Source organism: Perognathus longimembris, chromosome 7, assembly GCF_023159225.1.
Source record: "Perognathus longimembris pacificus isolate PPM17 chromosome 7, ASM2315922v1, whole genome shotgun sequence".
Taxonomy (NCBI): Eukaryota; Metazoa; Chordata; class Mammalia; order Rodentia; family Heteromyidae; genus Perognathus; species Perognathus longimembris.
This window is the reverse complement of record NC_063167.1, coordinates 30,959,191-30,976,447: the sequence shown is the minus strand read 5'-3', so window position 1 is coordinate 30,976,447 and position 17,257 is coordinate 30,959,191. Positions and strand designations below refer to the sequence as shown.

General features: G+C 40.5%; 1 protein-coding gene across 5 annotated transcripts in view; it reads left to right on the top strand.

Moving 5' to 3' along the window:
- Efcab14 (EF-hand calcium binding domain 14) overlaps positions 1 to 16,540 on the top strand; it is a 35,738-nt gene extending 19,198 nt beyond the window's left edge. For 2 of the 5 annotated variants that reach the window (XM_048351239.1, XM_048351238.1), the window contains exons 4-11: positions 687 to 785; positions 3,910 to 4,020; positions 4,874 to 4,984; positions 6,311 to 6,502; positions 8,268 to 8,354; positions 10,629 to 10,743; positions 12,037 to 12,162; positions 14,480 to 16,540. In XM_048351239.1, coding sequence (XP_048207196.1) covers positions 687 to 785; positions 3,910 to 4,020; positions 4,874 to 4,984; positions 6,311 to 6,502; positions 8,268 to 8,354; positions 10,629 to 10,743; positions 12,037 to 12,162; positions 14,480 to 14,655 — 1,017 coding nt within the window. In that variant the 3' untranslated portion in view covers positions 14,656 to 16,540. The remainder of the gene's footprint in view (positions 1 to 686; positions 786 to 3,909; positions 4,021 to 4,873; positions 4,985 to 6,310; positions 6,503 to 8,267; positions 8,355 to 10,628; positions 10,744 to 12,036; positions 12,163 to 14,479) is intronic. The other 3 variants (XM_048351240.1, XM_048351242.1, XM_048351241.1) reach the window with 3 other exon arrangements.
- Positions 16,541 to 17,257: the final 717 nt, after the last annotated feature.

Here is a 17,257-nt window from a genome sequence, read left to right as displayed (position 1 = left end):
GGTTGCACAGCTTCCTCTGTACTCTATTTAAGATAGAAGTCCAAGTATTTAGAATTCTATCCCTAAGTAGTAGAAAGAAAGCCACATTTTATTTTTATTCACTTCCTTTTTCATACATTTGTTGCATCAGTCAGTGAGTCAGTGGTTATGTATTGAACCCCTTCAGGGTACAAAATAATGCTTTGGTTGAGCTATTGAGTTTGAAATATTAATCACATTATTAAACCAAATCCCCACATAGTTGAAAGTGCTGTTCATGTTGTGGGGGTACAGTTTCTGTAGACTGTATTTTGTGATGATGGGCTCTTTATAATGTATGTTCCCACCTGGACAGGAAGAAAAGTTCAGTTAAATAACTGAGGTGTTATATTTTACCAAAATGAAGCATGAAGTGTTCCTTGATTATTAGCTTTTTTCCTGTTCAACTACTGAAGGATTGTGTGGTAATCACATTTTGTGGACCTTGCAGCTTGCCAGGACTAGGGTAAAGAACAGCACTTACCTTTTCCTCTTTGGCACTAGTCTAAATTGGGCAGGGGTATTATTGCTGCCTCCTGAATCTTAACCCTGTCCAAGATACTGCTGTGAACTGACTGATGCTTTTGATACCTCAACCACAGAACTTGGGAAGGAAGCGTTCACTTCACATACTGTGTTTTCATTGATTTTTACTCTTTTCCTTACAGATTTCTATGTTGACTTCTGCAGTAAATCACCTCAAAGCCGATGTTAAGTCAGCTGCAGATCTAATTAGCCTGCCTACCACAGTAGAGGGACTTCAGAAGGTACGTGCTGAGTTTGGATTAACTGACTGAGGGGATTCTAGCTCCTTACAAGTTTTGTGAAAGCTTACTCTTCCCAGGGGCCAAGTGAGGAAAGGGCAGGCTTTTGTGGCCTTCAGTACCTAAGCAACTCTGACAGTATTGCATTAGAAAAGGAAATCGATCTGTCCTTGCATTCATTAATTGAATAAACATTTGTAGAGCTTCCTCCAGTTTGTATCCAGCACTTTGCAGATAGTGGGAATATTAGTTTCAGGGATTCATTGCTAAGTTTACATGGCTCTGTCAGTGCTGCTTTAAAAAAAAAAAATCCCTAAACAAGAGCTTACTATTTTGCTGCTGTTCTAATGGGCTTATACATCCAGCAAGTGAGAATTCTCTAACAGTAGGTGTCTGTGAATGCTTGTAGCTTTTGTAACAACCGAGCTTGCACAGCTTAGAAACTTCTACCCTGTACATTGTCTTTTTGCAAAGCCTCGCATTAATAATGCTGGACAGTGCTTTTTATGGCATACGATAAAGTATTGAAGTAGCAAATCAGACCATATATCTAACTTCAAAGTATGTTATTTTTTATTAATACTGAAAATGTTATCTCTAGTTCTGTTGGATTCTTAAATATCAGTATAACAAAAAATTACCAATTACCAAAAACAATAATTTGACACTGTAAATTATCAGTATATCTCAATAAAAGGCTACACCCCATCATATAGTAGCACTCTTTTGGATGTTCCTTAGGACAGAACTTTTTTAAATGACTTCCCAATACACTTGGGTTTCTTAGGTCTAATGAAAGCAAAGTACTCCTCTAATATCTAATTCTGTCCAATAGTTGTTGACTGAATTCTAGAGTAATCACTGCCAAGTAGAATTTTTCTTAAATCTCTGCAATGCTGAATTTCCTAGAGCCAATAATATTTGTTATCTCATTTTTCTCAAAAATCATCATTCAGCTGGGCACCAGTGGCTCACACTTATAATCCTAGCTACTCAGAGACTCACACCTATAATCCTAGCTACTCAGGAGCCTGAGATCTAAGGGTTTCAATTTGAAGCCAGCTGGGGCAGGAAAGTCCCTGAGACTCTTATCTCTAATTAACCACTAGAAAGCTGGAAGGGGTCCTGTGGCTCAAAGTGGTAGGGCTAGCCTTGAGCAAAAGAGCTCAGGGACCACTAGTACCCAAGCCTTGAGTTCAAGCCCCACAATCAACAACAATAATCATCATTGGTTCCTGACCCAATGGGCAATCTACAGACTTGGCTCTGGCCATCTGTGTTTACTGCAGGACTTAACCAAGGTAATTTAAGGAGAACCTTATCTATGGGTCCCAGATTTGTAGGTCCAGATTTAATGGGTCCTAGATTTATGAACTTTTCTTTAGGAAGGATTTAGTTTTCCTCTAGGAAAATCATTTAAATCCAGAAGATAGCTTGAATTTTTACATATAGGAAACTATTAATGTAAATATACAAGAGAAAATGTGTGTTTCCTATTCCCATTCAGCTGGACATGGTGACCCACACCTATAATCCTAGCTACTCAGAAGACAAGGAAAGGCAGAACACAATTTCAAGACCAATGCGAGCATATATACACATATGTGAAAATAGCACAATGAAACCCCTTTATACAAATAATTACAATAATAAAAATAAAAACATGAGAAGGCTGGGGATATTTTCCCAAGTGATAGAGCACTTAAAGGCCTGGTTTCAATCCCTAGTACCAAAACAATAGTAATTACAAATGCTGATCTACATTTGATGAGTGTTTTGTGTAAATTAAAATTATAGGATAACAGTACACTTTACCAAAATGACTAAAATTGGAGAAGCCAGTATTGATGACTATAAGGAGTAATAGGAACTCTCTTACACTACTGGTGGGACTACAGAATGGTAAAATCTTTACAGAAGATGGTTGCAAGGGTTTGGGGGAGGGGGAGGTTGCTGTTGTTTCAAGATGGCAAGTGTAAACTGGGCACCAGTGGCACACTCCTTAATTTTAGCTACTCAGGAGGCTGAGGTCTGATGATCACAGTTTGAAGCTAGCCTGGGCAGAAAAGTCTATAAGACTTGTCTCTAGTTAACTACCAAAATGTTAGAAATGAAACTGTGGCTCAACTGACAGAGCGCTAGCCTTGAGCAAAGAAGCTCAGGAACAGCTCCCAGGTTCTGAGTTGAAGCCCCAGGACCAAGGCACACACATGTACACACACACATACACACACACGCACACACCAGGACCAGCATGTACACACACACACACACACACACACACACACACACACAGTCAAGTGTAGGATTGCGGCTTAGTGGTAGAGTGCTTGCCTAGCATGCATGAAGCCCTGGGTTTGGTTCCTCAGTACCACATAAACAAAAAAGACAGAAGTGGTGCTGTGGCTCAGGTGGTAGAGTGCTAGCCTTGAGCAGAAAAGAAGCTTAGGGACAGTGCCCGGGCCCTGAGTTCAAACCCCGAGCTGGCAAAAAAAAAAAAGTCAAGTGTAGATCTACCATATGATGAGCCTTTACCTCCTAGATGTTGCGATAATGAGGAAAAAAATGTGTACTGAAGAGAAATAAAAGCACTATTCCACATAAAGACTTGCATGAATGTTTTATTTCTAACTTCAAATACTTTAAAAATGAAAACATCTGTGAGCAGGTGAATAAGCAAGCTGTGTAGCCATGCAGTGGAATATAATATATAGGTAGTTTAAACATTAATGAATCTCAATTGTGCTGAGTGAAAGGAAAGGAAGGGAAAGGGAAAGGGAAAAGGAAGAAAGAGAAAGAGGGGGGAAAAGGAAGAAGGAAGGAAAGAAGGAAATTGTCACTCACTGGTTGTATTTATGTTAAGTTCTAGAAAATGGAAACTGATACCTAAGTGACAGAAAGTGGATTAGGGTAGCCTGGGGTCAGAAAGAAAACAATTAGAAGTAGCATGAGGAACTTTCTGGAGGTGACAGATACTTATTGCCTTGTTTGTTGTGACAATGTCATGTGTGTATTTATGACAAATAATCACATGGGACAATTTGAATATGAAGTTCAGTGCTTGTCAGTCATATCTTAATAAAGCTGCTACAAAGGGAGGAACTGACATTCCTATATATGTCTGCAGAGTGTAGCTTCTATTGGCAATACTTTAAACAGTGTCCATCTTGCTGTGGAGGCAATGCAGGAAACTGTGGATGAACACAAGAAGACCCTGGAGTTACTGCAGAGTGATATGGTAAGGAGATCTGCAAATGCTACAGAAAAGTAGATACTCCTGCTTGCACTTTTCTGTGTAAGAGTCATGATACCTGTTGGGCTCGCTCTACTTCCCCTCTGCTTGGGGGGGAAAGGGGCTTGTCCACCCCTTCCTGTGTGGTCCTTTATCGCTCTCACGTGGGAGCGATGGCCACAGGTAGCTCAGTAGCGTGTGGTCGCAGGGTGCCCCAAACCCACCAAGGAAGACACAGATGTGTGGGTCCCTGGAGAGAGCCTCTGGGGCTTCTGATTTATTCAAATGAGGCGCCAAGAGATATACCCCAAAGGCGGGCACAGGAGAGGGGCCCCTGATTGGCCCCAAGGGCTGTCCATCAAGTGATGTCAGGGGACTTCCCTTGTGGGCCAAGGCCCAGCCCCCCCAAGGATTGGGTTTCTGGGGTCCCGGCCATCAGACATGTGCTCACCCCTGGAGGTGGGGGCTTCTCTTCCTGTGGAAGGCAGAAGAAGAGGGGACAGGCCAAAGCCAGCTGTGGCCTCTTAAAGGCACAACTGTCCCCAACAGATACCAAGTTGCTACTGGGTTGTACCTGCTTAACAGGTCTAATAAGAAACATGTGCCAAGTATTGTATAATCCGTAAATTAATCAGATAGACTTGAAATCAGAGTCTTTTGCAAGCATGAAAACATGGTACTAGAGGAGACACTGATGAAATGGGTACAGATGGAATGGGTAAAAAATAATATAGAAAAGAAGGAAAAACAGGATTGTCTTGCTTGCACCCCGGGGGAGGCTAGACATTCCAGGACCACTCCAGATGGTTAAGTAGATCTAGCAATTGTTGCCTATACCACCCTCCATTTGTATTAACAGAATCAGCATTTCTTAAAGGAGACCAATGGAAGCAACCAGATTGTTCCATCACCATCACCATCAGCTTCACCAGAACTTGACAATAAAACTCACAGTGAGAATTTGAAACAGGTACTTTTTATCTCTGGGCCATGGTGGACTATGGAGGTAGCCTGAGAGTTTAGCTTTAATGTTATGGTACCTCTGTCAGAACCTTATTTATCTGTTAAGAGGTAGCAGAGAAGGATGTGTTCTGGCATCTGGGAAAATGCTGTCCTGTGTTATCTTTCACACACTGCTTTTCCTCTGCATATCAGTCAGTGGGATAAATTCCTTTTACATTGTGAAAGACATAGAATGATCACATTTTCCTGATCTATTAAAAGGAAAAAAAAGAAAACTTCAATCTAGGACTGAGGATGAAGTTGCATAACAGAGCACTTGCTTGAATGTGTGAACTGTCCTGGGTTTGATTCCCAGCACTGTAAAAATAGAAAAAAATAGTACTACAGGCAAGTCAGAGGTGAATGGTTAGATTAACCTAGAGTGATGACTATTATGAGCTACAATATCTTCAAAGAGTACTAGGAAGCATTCATTTCCCCTTTTTTTCTTTCTTGTTCCACTACTAGAGCTTGAACTCAGGGCCTGTCACCTTTGTTCTGCTCTTTTGCTCAAAGTTGGCACTCTATCACTTAAGCCATGCCTCCAGTTTCAGCTTTTGGCTGGTTAAGTGGAGATAAGAGTCTCTTGGATTTGTCTTCCTAGGCTGGCTTCAAACCTCAGTCCTCAGATATTAGCCTCCTGTGTAGCTAGGATTATAAACACAAGCAGCCAATGCCCAGCAGGAAGCACATTGTTGAAAATTGGAATTTTCTTAAGTCTAGAGAGAAAAGGCAAGGGAGCTAAAAAATAATTTCTGTTCTGAGTTTAATGCCCTTCAACGCCTATAGGCATCATTTCTTTTTAAGTAACAATCAGTACTAGAAAACATCAATAAAAATAATTGAATCATACTAAATAATGCACTACTTGTTATGGTTTTGTTACATGAACCAATTTAGTAGTTGGCATTGTTCCTAAGGTAGTTTTGTTCTAACAAATTAAGTTAATGGGATTTTCAGTTAATAACCCAGCCAGCCTTTCTGCTAGCAGGTGAGGTGAGCACTGGGAAATCAATTCCCAAACTCTGCTTTCTGGGACCATAGAGGGAATCATATAAGTTTTCCTCTTCCCTCTTCCCCCTTTCTGTCCAGCTGAGGTCATACCATTTCAGGGGCAGTAAAGTGGGAACAATTTAAAGTTGGGGGAGGGACAAGGCAGGGACAGAAGATGGATGGTTACAATTGGGGAGGAGTTTACTTCAATAATTTGGCATAGAGTGTGCCATGTTGCTGGCCTGCTTGTCCAATAGCAGTCTTTAACTGCATTCTTCAACTTCATTTATTTCTACTCTAGGATATCCTGTACCTCCACAGCTCTCTAGAGGAGGTAAACACTGCCATCGTGGGGTACCAGAGACAGAATGATCTTAAACTCGAGGGGATGAATGAGACACTCAGTAATCTTACACAGAGAATCAACCTGATAGAAAGTGATTTGGTTGCTTTGAGCAAGGTAGAAAAGAAAGCAAACCTGACATCCAGCATGGTAAGCACTTTTCAAACCTTTTGTGGCATGTTCTCTGTAGCAGTGTATTTGTAGTCTGTATGTAGATGAGATTGCACCTCCTTTTGAGAACAGACTTGTGGCTGTTCTTGAGAACGTTTGTGTTGTACTTAATCCCTGTCTCCGTTAGTCCTGTCACCAACTCTGTGATGTGAATGACAGAGGCTGTGCTAGTACATTTGGAAAGGGATTTGTGGTGGCATCAACTTGCTTTCCAAGGCCTTACCACCACAAGTTGTTGGCAGAGATCACAAGTCTCCTATTATGTTACAGTGAATGACCTATCTGTTATGAAAGCTTAAGCACATATTTCCAAAGGTCTTCCTGATCTTTTCCAAGGTGTTAGAGATAGGAATAATGACGGTTACCAAATAGCTTTTGCCATTTCTTTAAGCCTGAATTTAGCTTTCTACTGTGGCATATGAGGGGAACTTTTGCATATGATATCGGGAGAACCATTTAAAACAAGCCAGTTCAATACATAAGGTCAGTGACTCTGACCCCTCATTAGGGAACTGAATCACCTATGAAGTTTCTTATGCTGGCCAACCTTCCTATTTATAAATACTTTATTTTTTTCAATTTACTTTTATTTTGTTGTAATGGTGACATACAGAGGAGTTATAGTTACATAAGGAAAGTAATGACTACATTTCTTGTCGAACATTCTTAGCCCCTTCCTCATTTTTCTCCCTATGAATACTTTAACATGGACTTTTAAAAATCATGCCAGATCCATTTGGATTGTTCTGTAACTGTTTGTTTGGTTTTGTTTTTTTGCTGGTCCTGGAGCTTGAACTCAGAGCCTAAGCACTGTCCCTGGCTTCTTTTTGCTCGAGGCTAGCACTCTACCACTTGAGCCACAGCACCATTTCTGTCTTTTTCTATATATGTGCTGCCGAGGAATCGAACCCAGGGCTTCATGTATATGAGACGAGCACTTTACCACTAGGCCATATTCCCAGCCCCCTGTTCTGTAACTGTTATAGGCCCAAATTAAAGGTGTTATGCAGCAAGACACGGGCATCTGAAAACATGGAAACCAAATACAGGGAATTGTACTATAAATTCAAGTAACCACCAAAGATGGAAGCAAGCTAACAAGTAAAGTTGAATTCTGGCACAAGGCAAGGAGCATTGAAAATCCTCTGTCATGGGGGAGCCTTGGCAAGTTGCCCAGACAGGGCTTTGAAGGGTAGAGTAGAAGACCTGTCCCCCTCTATACCAGACCCCTCCAGATTTAGAGGGGTGTGTAATTTAGTACAAAGCTGTGAAGATTAAAGGAGCCCTAGTTTTTAAAGCCCTTTTGAACTTAGCTAGGCTAAGTAGGGACCTTGGGATGTTTTGATGAATATAGTAAGCCTGGAAGGTTTTCAAGGCTTATTGTGAAAACTTACCACCCCAAACTCCCCCCACTGTCCCTGCCCTCTCCTTTTATATTTTTATCCAGCAGAGAAAATCGGTAATAATATCCATATGCCCTACTGTTCCTCCCAGCAGCGTCATACCCAATCTGGATCTGGATAAAAGTTCTCTCACTTTTCATGCTTCAAAGTTTTCAAGTTTGTAAAGTCCCCAGCTTTTACTTTGACTCCCTGTTGCCTTGCTCCCATTCTGCTGCCACTCTGCGGTTTGTTGCAAGTGGTGCAAGACCCTGTAAATAAACTTGTTTGTTTAAAAATACTGTGTCGCTTGAGTTTTAAGGCTTGTCTTTAATCTTTTCCTCTTGTCTTTTTTGCTCACTAAGATGGGGAACAGAGCTGCAACTCTAAAAAGAGAATCTGTGGACCCAGAGACCAACAGAACTGATATTGTGAAAACCCAAAATGTAAAGGTAAATTACGGTGTCCCTGAAGTAAAAACAAACTCATCAGCATCTGTCTGCCTCCTCACAAACAGTAGTTTGGTCTCATGTGCCAAAACTTCTCTGCAACTGAAGACATGCTCCGAACCCTTTTTTATTTTGGGAAAGGATTTTGTGTTTCTGCCTGGGCCAGCCAGGACCACAGTACTCCTATTTATACTTCCAGTATAGCTAGGATGACAGCTTTTATTGATAATATGGGGATGGGTCTGACTGACTTTTTGCTTGGCTGTCCTCAAACCATGATCCTTCCAATCTCTGTCTGCTGAGTACTGGGATTACAGGTGTGATCCATAAGTGCTAGAGTGATGTAATGCTTTCTATCTTTATTTTTTTATCCTTAGCAATTTTGTATTAGAAAGTCACATATATTTAAGGTTTTGGTGCATTGTGAGCTGGGCTTTTATTGACTTTTGAATTGCTTCTGCAAAAATTGTTTTAAATCTTAGAAAGTAAGAAAAATTTAAGAGCCAGATGTAAATATTATGTACAAAAAAATAACAGATGGTTACTGTTACAAAGTAATAGTGGCCAGGCGCCAGTGGTTCATGCCTGTAACCCTGACTATTCTGAAGGTTTGCAGATCAAGGCCAGACTTGGCAAAAAAGTCCATAAGACTTTGTTCCCAAAACACCTAGCACAAAACAGGTATGGCTCAAGTGGTATAGCATAAGCCAAGAAAGTTGAAGCCCTGAGTTCAAAACTCTTAATGCCACCAGAAAAAGAAGCCATCACAAGTGATGGCTCAGTGGTAAGAGAACCTGCCTGGCAAGCGCAAGGCCCTGAGCTCAAACTCCAATAAAGAAAAGAAAAAAGAGAGGGAGAGGGGAAATGAGATTCCAGCAGTAGTTGGTAGTTTAACAGCAGACATCAAGACACAATTACACAATTTTACCCAAATTTCTTGGCTTTACTTTCTGATTTCTTTCCTACTTCATCAGAACATCCTAACCACACATAATTTCTCCTTACAATAAGCATTTAGTACCTATTTTTTGTTATATGTGTCCATATTGGAGCTCCTTAAGTAAACTGAATAGCCTGCTATACAGTAATATTAGGGTAGAAGTAACAATAGACAAGTGAAATTATTAGTTAAAAGAAATGTGAAGGGACTGGGGATATGGCCTAGTGGCAAGAGTGCCTGCCTCGGATACACGAGGCCCTAGGTTCGATTCCCCAGCACCACATATACAGAAAACGGCCAGAAGCGGCGCTGTGGCTCAAGTGGCAGAGTGCTAGCCTTGAGCGGGAAGAAGCCAGGGACAGTGCTCAGGCCCTGAGTCCAAGGCCCAGGACTGGCAAAAAAAAAAAAAAAAGAAAAGAAATGTGAAGTCTGATGTTCTAATAAGCATAGATTCGGGCCTTTTCACATTATCAGGAGCAGTTAATTAAATTGATTTTTATGTGCCATTCTCAATCATCCTGGGAATGTGGTGTAGTATAAAGGAAGAACTGTAGCTCCTTGTTCCTGATGAATCTCCTACCATTTGAATCATCACTATAAGGGGACAGGGAGGATGAGGGAATACTTGTGGTTTGAGTTTAGCTGCTTTAAAGGGGCAGCGGGGGTGGGGGGGGGAGCCACCAGTGACATGCCTTACAACTATAATCCTCGCTACTCAGGAGGTTGAATCTGAGGATCCCGGTTCAAAGCCAATCCAGACAGACAAATAAGTAAGACTCTTTATCTCCAGTTAGCCAGCAAAAAGCTGGAAGTAGACATGTGGCTCATGTGGTAGAACATCAGCCTTGAGAGGTAGAAATTAAATGGGAGCAAGAGACCCTGAGTTCAAATCCAAGTTTCAGCACAATAAATAAATATCCTGTGCCTCAAGTGGTCTGGTCACAGGTGATATGATATATTCAGGACTGTTATTTAGTTAGTGTGAAATAGCTTCCAGAAAACACTATCTTCATTTAGGAAATGGGTGTTACACAGGCACCTGAGCAACGGTACATTTCCTCCACTGCTGATACTTTCATGCCTTCCTCCATCAGCCAAATGTTCACAGTGAGTCAGTGAGTGGAGCGTAATGTTTCCTGAATAGTCTGGCCTCAAATCCAGCTAGAGACTCATCAACTGAGCAACAAAATATTTCTAGTGTTTATCAGTTCATTGGCAAATGGCTTTTAGAGGAAATCTAGCGAGGGTCAAGCACTGCATGCTACATATGCTGTGGACAACAGTGGAGGCTCCGTTGAGGCCGCCTACCTTAAACTTTCTGTGATCTTTGTTTTGAGCAGAAAGAAGATAGCTCAAATTCTCAGGTTTCCAAACTACGAGAGAAACTGCAGCTGATCAGTGCTCTCACAAACAAACCTGAAAGCAACAGGCCTCCAGAGACTGCCAGTGAAGGTGAGTATGGGGCTGGCTGTTTGAATGTTTCACACAGGCTTGGGTGGCTTGCCTCCCACACAGAGTGGAAAAGGTATTCCAGCAGCACTGATCGAACCGAGTGAGTAATGCCTGAGCGCACTGAGATGAAGCTGATGCACTTTGCTTTCATTTAGTAAAAGCCCATTTTGTACATGATTTGTACTCTAGTCTATTAAGGGAAGAATGGGTAATGTTTAGCTGGAAATAGACTTCTCCATGCTGTCTGCATCCAATTATAGGCAAAAATGTACTGTCGTAGTGAATTCTAAAGCAGCCCTAAATGTTGTTCATGAGCCTTTTTTGTAAGTGCATAAAATTTACTTAAAAATAAATATTATTAGCCCTTTTGAAAATCATTAGCACACAGTGATGGAACTATTGGGATGGAAAGGCACTTGGCTTTAGGTAGAGATACAATTAGTCGACATTAGCAAATGCATTAATTAGCCTTTTCTGATTTAGGCCCTTTGAGAAGATTACAAAAGCATTGGTCATTGTTGGCTTTGATCTGTCATCCTACAAGCACTTTTTGGAAAAAGTAGTTTTAGAAAAGCAGTATATTCCCCTTTGGATTCTCTTAGGTGAGAAGCAGAACTACCATAGAGACCTTACAATACTGTGCTGCATAATCTTATGCTAGCAGTCTTCCTACCATCCCAGCTGGAAGGAAGTCAAATCATCTTTAATATCCAACCACTGGGCTGTTTTACCATCTGCTTTACTATCTAAAGGAGTATAATACCAACCTGTACTACCACTATCCAAAATGTTTGAGACCTCCAGTATTTCTGATTTCAGATTTTTTTCAAGTTTTGGAAAACTTTCATAGACATAATGAGATAGTACTTAAGTCTGAAAGTGAAACTCCCATTTCATATATACCCTAAATGCATGCCTGATGGCAGTTTTGATTGTGACCCATCACATGATATGACATGTGGACTTCTCTACTTATGTCAGCACTCCAAAATTTTTGGATCTTTAAGCATTTCAGATTTGGATTCTTAAATTAGGGATGTTCCACCTTCATAACATCTTTCAGGGTACTTCTGCTTTAAATGTTCATGTAATATAATACTGATTCATCTTCACTTGCCCACCAACATACCTCACTTAGTCCAAGCCTTTAATGTTCCTTAATCACTACCACTTATTTTCAATTGGGTCTTTTAAATGAAGTACATATGCAGTTTCTCTAAAAGGTGACCTTTAAATACTTGTTTAATTTGCTGTTGGAATTGACTATACTTAAAGCATATGTATTTGTTACAGAGCAAGTGCAGAGTCTTACATCAAAGCCATCCGCATTGCCAAAATTTTCAGAGTTTCTTGGAGACAAAATTGAGAAAGCTGCCCAATTAAAACCTATCTCCCTGCCAGAAATTTCTAGCATCGAAGGTAAATTTCTATACAGTGGGGTAATGGGAACGTTCAATGTCATAACTTATTTTGTGTGATGCTGAAGTTTGAACTCAAGGCCTCAAGATTGCTAGACTGAGTGCTAATTCTTGAGCCACACCTCCAGCGCTTCTTTTTGCTAGTTATTTTGGAGATGAAGTCTAGCAAACTTTTATGCCCAGGCTGGCCTCAACATGTGATCCTTCAGATCGTAGCCTCCTGAAGAACTAGGATTACAGATATGAACCACCTGGACCCAGCCAAGGTCATTAACATTCATTTTTTTAAGTTGTATAAAAAAATAAAAGTATCTAGCATTTATTGAGTACTTACAGACCACATACTTTATTTGCGTCACCATCTTGTGAACATAAGTCTGGGCACTCAGTAAGTGGTTGAGTCAGAATTCAAGCTGACTGACAACAAAGCTTGCACTCTTAAGCAATGTACTATGTTGTAGAGGACATAAAAATGAAGACAGTCCTGTGAGGTTAGCAAAATGATCTTTCAAAAATGAGAGGCCTTTTGCTGAAAGTCAGCAAGAGAAACATCATAGGAAGATGATTCACAAAGTATATTTGCCTTCCAGTAGTGTGTTCTGCTCTTTATTGTGATGTCAAGCCCTCCTGGCATTTGCTAACTACCTGGAAAATCACCCATATTTCTCCACTTAGCTTTCTCTGGCCCTTTACTTCAACTTAGATACCATGCCAACAGGAAGCATTACATCCCAACAGACATTTAAAATTTGCATACAGTTAGCAAGTGTATAGCATAAGGTATGAGGGGCATAGACATCACACACACACACACACACACACACTCACACACAATCACACACACACGAAATCTAGCACTTGGTGACAGGCATCTGGACAAAGTTCCCCACTCATTTTTCTGGCTCTGAGAGAGCTTTTGAGGTTTTACTAACTGTATTGCCCAGTCTGTGACAGGAGTGAGAGTAGGGCCCTATTTGGGAATTTGCAAGAATTCTTTGATTCACTTCCCAAATCTATTTCTCCTTTTTTCATTCTTCCTGAGTACCAAACAGTACCCCCATTAAATCTAAGTATGGCAATGAATGAAGAAAGGACAAAGAGTTGTAAATGATTTTTAAAGAAACATAAGCCCCATTGACGTTCTTTAGTAATAGAATCTAAATCATTCAGTTGGTTATAGGAACACAAGTTCTTTTTTTAAGCCTCGTGTTTAGGTGTGAGCCACGTGCACCCGGTGTCACCAACACTTTTTGATGATGGCTATCCTGATGACTATGAAGTAACAGCTAACTGTAATCTGAGTCTCTGGTTCTGGAGCTGACACCTCATAGAAAGAGCACCAGACTACATAATAAGAAAACATGTTCTCTAGTCCAATTCTAAGACTCCATGCAGTCTTAGGCAAGTTACTTTCACTTTTGAGCTTTGGTTTCTCTACTGAAATTGAGTTTGGAGGATTGTCACCGCTTATATACTTCCAAAGCATTCCTCCATTCCCCACTCAGCCATCCAACAAGAAATCTGACAGTATGCCATGGTCTGCTTTACAGACTAGTTCCTATCAAATAAGATACTGTGCTTCTTGTCCTTCCTTCCTAAAGTAAAGGGAAAGAAATCTAAAGGGAAGACTCTATCCAGGGAGAAAGCCAGACCATGCATTTCTCCGGTGTGTCACTGTGGGAAGATAGTGCCATAGTATTCCTCTTGTTTTTAAAGAATTGGAAAAATAGTCTTTATCATTCAGTGAGATCCTAAACATTGAGCTGGGAATGTGGCTTAGTGGTAAAGTACTTGCTTAGTATGCACGAAACCCTAGGTTCAATTCCTCAGCACCACATGAACAGAAAAGGCCTGAAGTAGCACTGTGGCTCAAGAGGTAGAGTACTAGCCTTGAGCAAAACAAAGCCAGGGACAGTGCTCAGGCCCTGAGTTGAAGCCCCAGGATTGGCCAAAACAATAGAGATCTTAAACGTTGCCTTTTTGAAATGATATCTGCAAAGTAGCTTTTCTTTTATTGTTTTAAAGTCATTCGAGGCTAATTTTTCCCCCTGCTACTGGGGCTTGAACCCAGAGTATTGTGCTTGCTTGCTCATTGCTGATTCTCTACCACTTGAGCCATGCCACCAGCTTGGCTTTTGAGGGATTAATTGGAGATGGAGTCTCATAGACTTTTCTCCCTGGCCTGCTTTTGAAGCATAATCCTCCAGGTCTCAACCTCCTAAGTAGCTAAGATTGCAGGCATGAACTACTGGCTCACCTGGCTTGACGCTATACTTAGCCATATGCATAAGCACATTTTTTGCATTTCCTTTTGACAGATCTTCAGAATTTGTTCCACAAGAGTGGCCAAGATATGAATGGGAAGTTGACCTACCAAGAAATCTGGAATCTCCTAGGCTCTTCCATGCCAGAAGAAGAAAGCTTGAGAGCATTTGATTCCAATGCAGATGGAAGATACTCGTTCCTGGAGCTTAGAGTAGCTTTGGGCGTCTAGCTTCATAAGGCATACTTGGAAATGGAGATAGACCCTAAACTACCTAAAATCTACTTACCCAACAAAAACAACCCTTTTTCCAACCCAATTGCCTCTCATGTCCTCCAAACTACTGTAGCAGACACATTGCCACCTTTTAACTTGTTTGAAAAAGCTATATAAAAATTATTTTTTTAAAAAGAAAACCATATTACTTATAATATGATAGTCAGAAATCTATGGTTTCTTGAAACCAGTAAGCTCTTACATTTTAAAATTACCTGGAAAAAATAATAAAGTCCTTTTTTTTCTTTTCTCTCTCTCTCCTTTTTTTAAGGAGAGGAGACCTTATCTTTTAAAACTGGAAAGTGTATATAGAAAGAGAATAGCCACCTTTTATATTTCATATAAATTTGCCTTAAATTAGCTGCACTTTATAGAGACTCAGAAACTGTCTTTTCTTTAAAAGATAGACCTTTTCTGCTTGTAAATATTTAAAATGAAAGAAAGATTGTGCATATTGTGTGGAAAGTAGGAAGAAAACTTTTGAGCAGGATGTGAACAAATGATTTATTCAAGATTGTTAATCTGATCTGCATAGCAGTTAAAACTATGTCTGCAACTCCTTAAGGTATCCCTCAGCCCAGGTGCTGCCTGGGGTTTGGCCTGGGAGCTGGGGGTGTTGATTCAGGGAATGGACACTGGAGACAGCTTAGCTCCAGGCTCAGGAAAGTCAGATTCTGGGTCTTTGTTCCTGTTTTCTCAGTTAACCCCAATCCAGGAACCAGAGAAGTCTGTGGAGGATCTTTCTCATTTTTAATCCTCTGTTAGGGTTTTTGAGATAAAAAATTATCCAGTGAGGATCTTTATTTTCCTCCCAAGTAAGCTAGATTATCTCCCCCTACCCACCATACCCACCATTCAAGTCTATCTTAAAGCTATAGCTCTCTCCTACTTTCAGGATGCCCTCCATTCTATTATGGCAGAGCCCAAGTCCCTGGTCACCACTGTAAACTGGCCACGAGGATATTTGAAGAAAGCTATGCTTCTGCTTTTGACCCCAGAAGCTTCTGCTTTTGACCCTACATAGGGGCTAAGTGAGAATATGATAGATTTCTTGGTAGGATGACTAATGTAAAAAGAGAGTATGAAGTGAAAATCAGCTCAAACTTGTCAGAGGTTCTCTGCCCAGAAGGTGCTAAGCTACAGCAAGCAGGCCTGGAGCAGGAGCCTTCACAAGATGGTAGAAGCCCTTTACTTACGTGGACCTGCCACCAAAGGTCCCGGGCTAGAAGGACCTTCTGATCACCTGTACACTGAGTTAGACTGGTGAGTTAGTGTTGCTCCTGGAAGCCGTCTTTGGGCAACGCTAAAGGAAAACTTAACCAAATTTACTCTTGCTGTAGCCAAGTCAGGGAGAAACAAGAGAAGCTTCTTTAGTAGAGAACATTTCCATTTCACTTGTCCAAGTTGCTCTCAGCTGTGGATACAGTCCAGTACCCTTAAATATTTAAAGCCTAGTTTTTTTCTTTACATGATGGTCAGCTTTGTGTTGGCTAACTTTAATGTTTTTCAAGAAGTTTTGAAGTTTACTTAAAGTGAGACAAAGTCTTTCCATGAATAAATATATCTACTTACATCATTATGATTTAAGTTTTTACCTTTTGTAAGTTTTTTTTCTTTAACATTTCCCTTACCCATTTGTGCTATTTCCTTTTTTTTGGAAAGGTTAATATAGTTTAAAAGTAGCCAGGCACTTTAGGTAACTTGAAGATAACTCTTGGTCTTCTAGCTGCCTTCCCTGCCCTTCCCATATACACCTCTTTTTTTTTTTAATATATACACTCTTACGAATTTTGTAACAACCAAATAAAGTTCTAGCAATAAATTGAATTATACTGCTATATTTGTATACTTCGTACCATAGATAGTGTGTCTGTACCTGGAAGGTATTTTTTTGAGAACTGATTTATATGAAATATATTGAGGGTAATGTAGCTTGTCCTTTTTAGTTTCGAGTTCTTATTCATAGGCAAATACTTTCAGGACACCTTAACTCTTTGTGGTATGTACTTTTGTTTTGCATCTCCTAGCTATCCATATGGGAAAGTCAGTTTTTTAGTTTTCCTTCTTCCCATCTGGAACTTGTCTTCCAGCATCGCCCCTGAGCCATGTATAGTGCCATCCCCTCCTCCATCAAGACAGTAGAGTGTCTGTACTACACTTAGCCCCATGATACCCTTTGTCATTTGTCCTGGACAGAGGTTGGTATCTTGCACTTCCTTTGTTCAAAGTTGAACAGACTCACTGGCTTAAGAGCCACAAAAGCCTATCACACAATGTTGATTTGGGATTTTCATTTGTATGTTGTCCTAAGTTACCAACCTGTGCCTGCATTGAGCTGTAGTGAAGCCTCACCTGCCACCTCTCAGCTTTGAGAAAAAGATTGGGTAGTAATGTTTGCCTTTGGTTTCAAATCATTGTATCTCTAAAGTCTGGTGATTCCTAGTGCTTTGCTCCTAAATTTCAAAACACTAATTTCTGGAGTTATACTAACCTAAAGTCCAATAATCTGTAATCCTTGTTCTGGGGAGGCTGTGGCAGAAGGATCAAGAGTTCAAGA